General features: G+C 42.7%; 1 protein-coding gene across 2 annotated transcripts in view; it reads left to right on the forward strand.

Annotated features, from left to right (window-relative positions):
- LOC139380426 (TNF receptor-associated factor 3 interacting protein 1) overlaps positions 1-4,609 on the forward strand; it is a 46,858-nt gene continuing 42,249 nt past the window's right edge. Inside the window, exon 1 of one of the 2 annotated variants that reach the window (XM_071123086.1) lies at positions 1-236. In XM_071123086.1, the coding sequence (XP_070979187.1) occupies positions 114-236 (123 nt within the window). In that variant the 5' untranslated portion in view covers positions 1-113. The remainder of the gene's footprint in view (positions 237-4,609) is intronic. The other variant, XM_071123087.1, reaches the window with a different exon arrangement.

The following is a 4,609-nucleotide window of genomic DNA, read 5'->3' on the forward strand; positions in this document are numbered from 1 at the left end:
GCATTGTGGGATTGGACGCTATTGACATAGCGACAGGAGAGCTGGTAGAGAAACAGTCTTTTTCCTATTTTTTTATCAATAGTTTTGGGGAAATTATCATTCCAACAACTGCTATGAACGCGTCAGTGGCCAAAAAGACCCAAGACACTTTGGGGAAAGTGATAAAGAAACCGCCGCTTACTGAAAAACTGCTCACCAAACCGCCGTTTCGATACCTGCACGACATATTCAGTGAGGTGAGCGATTACTTTACTGGCTAACGTTAGCTAGGTAGCTAGTTACATAGGTAGCTAGCTACATAATTTATATGGGTTTTTGGATGATTTTTATATCTAGCTAACATTAGCCCCTGTAAAAACTAGCTAGCGAGTTTAGCTAATGTTAGCTGGCTATTTACTCATGAAGTAGTTGAAAATATTTCCTTCATTAAACAATCTATCTGCCACAATTAGCCATCTAACTGCCAGGTCGTTTTGTCACAGGACAAGTGTTGTGAGGGTGTTATGAAATGAGGCCCAACCTTCTATTCTAGGTGACAGTCAATGAGTTTCTCTAAATGCACCTGGATTGCTTGTTTGGAATAGAACTGCCTTTCCTTAAGGTATGGTGTTAGGGGGTTCACATAAACACAACTTTTAGAGCTGAACATACCAAATGATACAACATACCGTCAGAAGCATAGTGCACTTTGCTTCATGTCAGTAGGCCTTACCATTGATGAGAGATTACAATTTGTGTGTCTGAATTCTGGGTCAAAAGGTCTCATAAATCAATGGCAAAGCCTTTTTCCAAAAATGGCACCAAAATGACAGGTGGACTCAGATTAACAAACAAACTCAAATATCTCAAGACAAGAATGACAACATGACATTTTCAGTGGTTATACAATAATATGAGCATGTTAAAATGAAATGCACTATATATACAAAAGTATGTGGACATTCAAATGAGTGGATTTGGCTATTTCAGCCACACCCATGGCAGACAGATGTATAAAATCGAGCACACAGACACGCAATCTCTATAGACAAACATTGGCAGTAGAAGGGCCTTACCGATGAGCTCAGTGACTTTCAACGTACACTATCATAGGATGCCACCTTAACAAGTCGGTTTGTCAAATTTCAGCCCTACTAGAGCTGCCCAGTCAACTGTAAGTGCTGTTATTGTGTGGAAACGTCTAGGAGCAACAACTGCTCAGCCGTGAAGTGGTAGGCCACACAAGCTCACAGAACAGGGCTGCCAAGTGCCGAAGCGCGTAGCACGTAAAAATCGTGAGTTGCAACACTCATTACCAAGTTCCAAACTGTCCATGGAAGCAACGTCAACACTATAAACTGTTTATCCGGAGCTTCATGAAATATGTTTCCATGGCCACACACAAGTCTAAGATTACCATGCGCAATTCCTAGTGTCCGCTGGAGTGGTGTAAAGCTAGCAGCCATTGTGCTCTGAAGCAGTGGAAACCCATTCTCTGGAGTGATGAGTCACAATTCACCATCTGGCAGTCCGACAGAAAAATCTGAGTTTGGCGGATTCCAGAAGAATGAAATCTGCCCCAATGCATAGTGCCAACTGTAAAGTTTGGTGGAGGAGGAATAATGGTCTGGGGCAGTTTTTCATGGTTCATACTAGGCCCCTTTAGTTCCAGTGAAGCGAAATCTACCCCTACAGCATACAATAATATTCTAGATGATTATATGCTTCCAACTGTGTGGCAACAAATAGGGGAAGGCATTGTCTTGTTTCAGCATGACAATGCCCCCTGCACAAAGCCAGCTCTATACAGAAATGGTTTGTTGAGATCGGTGTGGAAGAACTTGACTGGCCTGCAGAGCCCTGACCTCAACCCCATCGAACACCTTTGGGTAGCTTCAGACTAGATTACCTGAGAATCTATTGGACACCACTTCAACTTTTTTCTACCATAGCAATATATGCATGAAATTCAATGCATTTCAACGGCCATTCGCAACTCCTCCCAGTCCTTATATGCTAGACTCACCAAACCTTTACCCCTGCCTAGGACTGCACAATGTGTGTGTATATGGTGGTGGCTGCTAACATTCCTGATAGCTATTCTAGCAAAGGTGAGATTGCCAGTGTTCATAAATGCGTGCACAACAAACCTCTTTCCAAACAGATTCTTGGCTGGGTCTTTCTCCTATTTATTAGCATCAAAGATAAAATGTTCCATACAGGCAGATGTCATTACAGTAGGTGCATCTTGAGTGCCATAGTTCGTAGTGAACATGTAAAGAATACAGGCCTATTAAAGGTAGACTCGGCGACTGGATGTTGCCTCGAGCAGCATCGCAGATTTGGAGATGAGCGAGATGCAAGACATCGCTCTCACACAGTATTTGCATATGTGCACAGGCGTCAATCACGTCATGCTGTTAGAGCGTGGTAGCCAGGGCACCAAAACAGTGGTTAAATTGAGCCTTGTATTTCAAGGCTCTTAGTTGTTGCGGAAATTGACCCACTATGCTGTTTACTTTCTGCATCTACGTCATATCGCTGAGTGTGCCTTTTTAATATCAAACAAAAACAGAATGAGCATCTGTACGTTTCACACAGCCACCTTAGACTAGTGTGTGTGTGTGTACTTCCATTATACAGACTAATTGGTCAGAAGAGGGGTAGAAGAGTCCATCCAGATGAGCAAGATATCTGTTAAAGGTGAAAAATACAGGCCTATTTAATATCAAACAAACAAAAACTGAATGAGCATCTGTAATTTCACAAGTGTGTGTAGACTGGCAATGCTTGCTGAGGTATTTGTTAGGGCTGTATGCAAATTGGAGTGGGTCTGGGATGGAGTTGATGTGTGTCATGAACAGCCTTTCAAAGAACTTCATGATTGGAGATTGCAGTGCGACAGGGCAGTAGTCATTGTGGCAGGTAGCCTTAGAGTTCTTGGGAACAGGAATGATGGTGGTCGGCTTGAGATTTGGGGATTACCGTGAATATGCCTGCCAGCTGTTCTTCGCATGCTCCTTGCGAGTGTTGATCTGGTTTAAAAACCTTACTCACGCCGGTCTCAGAGAGCGAGATCACCCAGTCCTCTGGGTCCGTGGGGGACCTCTTGCATGGCTCAGTGTTGTTTTTGTCTAAGCGTGCATGAAATCCATTGAGTTCGTCTGGTAGAGAGGCATCACAGCTGGGTCTTCCTTTGTAATCTGTAATGGACTGGAGCCTGTGTACCTTGTTCCTATGTGTGACCTGTTTTCAGGAAGCTAGGCATATGTAGCACATCACTACTTCACAGAAGAGCCATCTTAACTTTTTTGGTGGGCAGAAATGCCTTCTGGAAGATATGAATTTTCATGTGCCTTAATAACAAATATGTATGCCATCGGTAAATACGAATACAATTGTTTAATTATGAGCCTAGTTGCTTTAGCCACGGAAAAAGTCAGGAACCTTCCCGCTAGCCATGATTGGCTGAGATAATAGATGGGCTGGACATGCTGAGAGATGAATTCGGATTTGTCTGCCATGTAGCATGCTTCTGTGAGCTGCTCAGTGTGTGTAGATAATCCTTGCTACTGCGGCTTTTTTGAAAGATATAACGTTAGCCACGGAGAATTGCAAAAGTTGTGCTACTGCTCTCAAAATTGCTGCCCTGAATTTAGCAGGCGATGTTGACAAAGATCAGTGCAAAAAAGTTGTGATGGACTACTTTCTGCACACTGTCAGTGTGATCCGGAGTGACTTGACACAAGGCGGACCAAACAAGCTGTACAAACAAAATGAGTTAAAGGGGTTCTAGTCTGCTGTTGAGCGTTCATCCATGCATACGGGTAAGAGTCTAGCTACATTTTCAGATATTATACGGTTCTAATTTTGTCAGTCGTTTTCATTACAAGTTAAAGCATACTGTTAGCTAGCAAGTGAACATTAGCTTGCTGGCTCGCTAATGTTACGTGTATGACCTGTGTAGTAATATTATTTGTATCTCAGAAACCCATTTGCATTGCTAGTTATAGTGTAATGTTAGTTAGTTAGCTAGCTAGCTAACACTGAACAAAGTTATTACAGCATTTCATGCATGGTGGCTAGCTATGACAATCAGTTTGTATTGCTAGTCGTATGGGTTGGGATTATGGTTCATTGTTTAGCTAGCTAGCTACATGTCTAAACAAAAGACTCTACTTCGCCAGATGATTACATGACCCATCAAGTTAGCCAGGTGTGTCTGGGAGTGATTATGGCAATCTATTGTATTTCAGGAACATGTGTACATGTCTGGACAATAGTGGCCCATCCACTTAGCTAGAGGGCTCATCAATAGTGACCCATCAAGTGTGTCTGATAGGGGTGTGCTGACATGGCCATACTCATAGTCATAATCGTATTGTCGGATTGGATGATACTCGTGATAAGATAAAACAGAAGTGTTTTAATATGCCTAAATAGATGTTGGCAAAATACCTCCCTGCACATTCTCACTGCAAAAACAACTGCAGATTAGAAGCAGCACATGGAGGGGTGTGTGTGTCCTCAATTTTGCAGGGGGCTGCCAAGTTTGCTGTCACTCAGTCAGAATGCGCATTAGCATGATCTTTTTTCCCTACCCGTTTCCACATTTAATAGCAAATGTCCT

This window comes from Oncorhynchus clarkii, chromosome 22 (genome assembly GCF_045791955.1).
Source record: "Oncorhynchus clarkii lewisi isolate Uvic-CL-2024 chromosome 22, UVic_Ocla_1.0, whole genome shotgun sequence".
NCBI classification, from domain to species: Eukaryota; Metazoa; Chordata; class Actinopteri; order Salmoniformes; family Salmonidae; genus Oncorhynchus; species Oncorhynchus clarkii.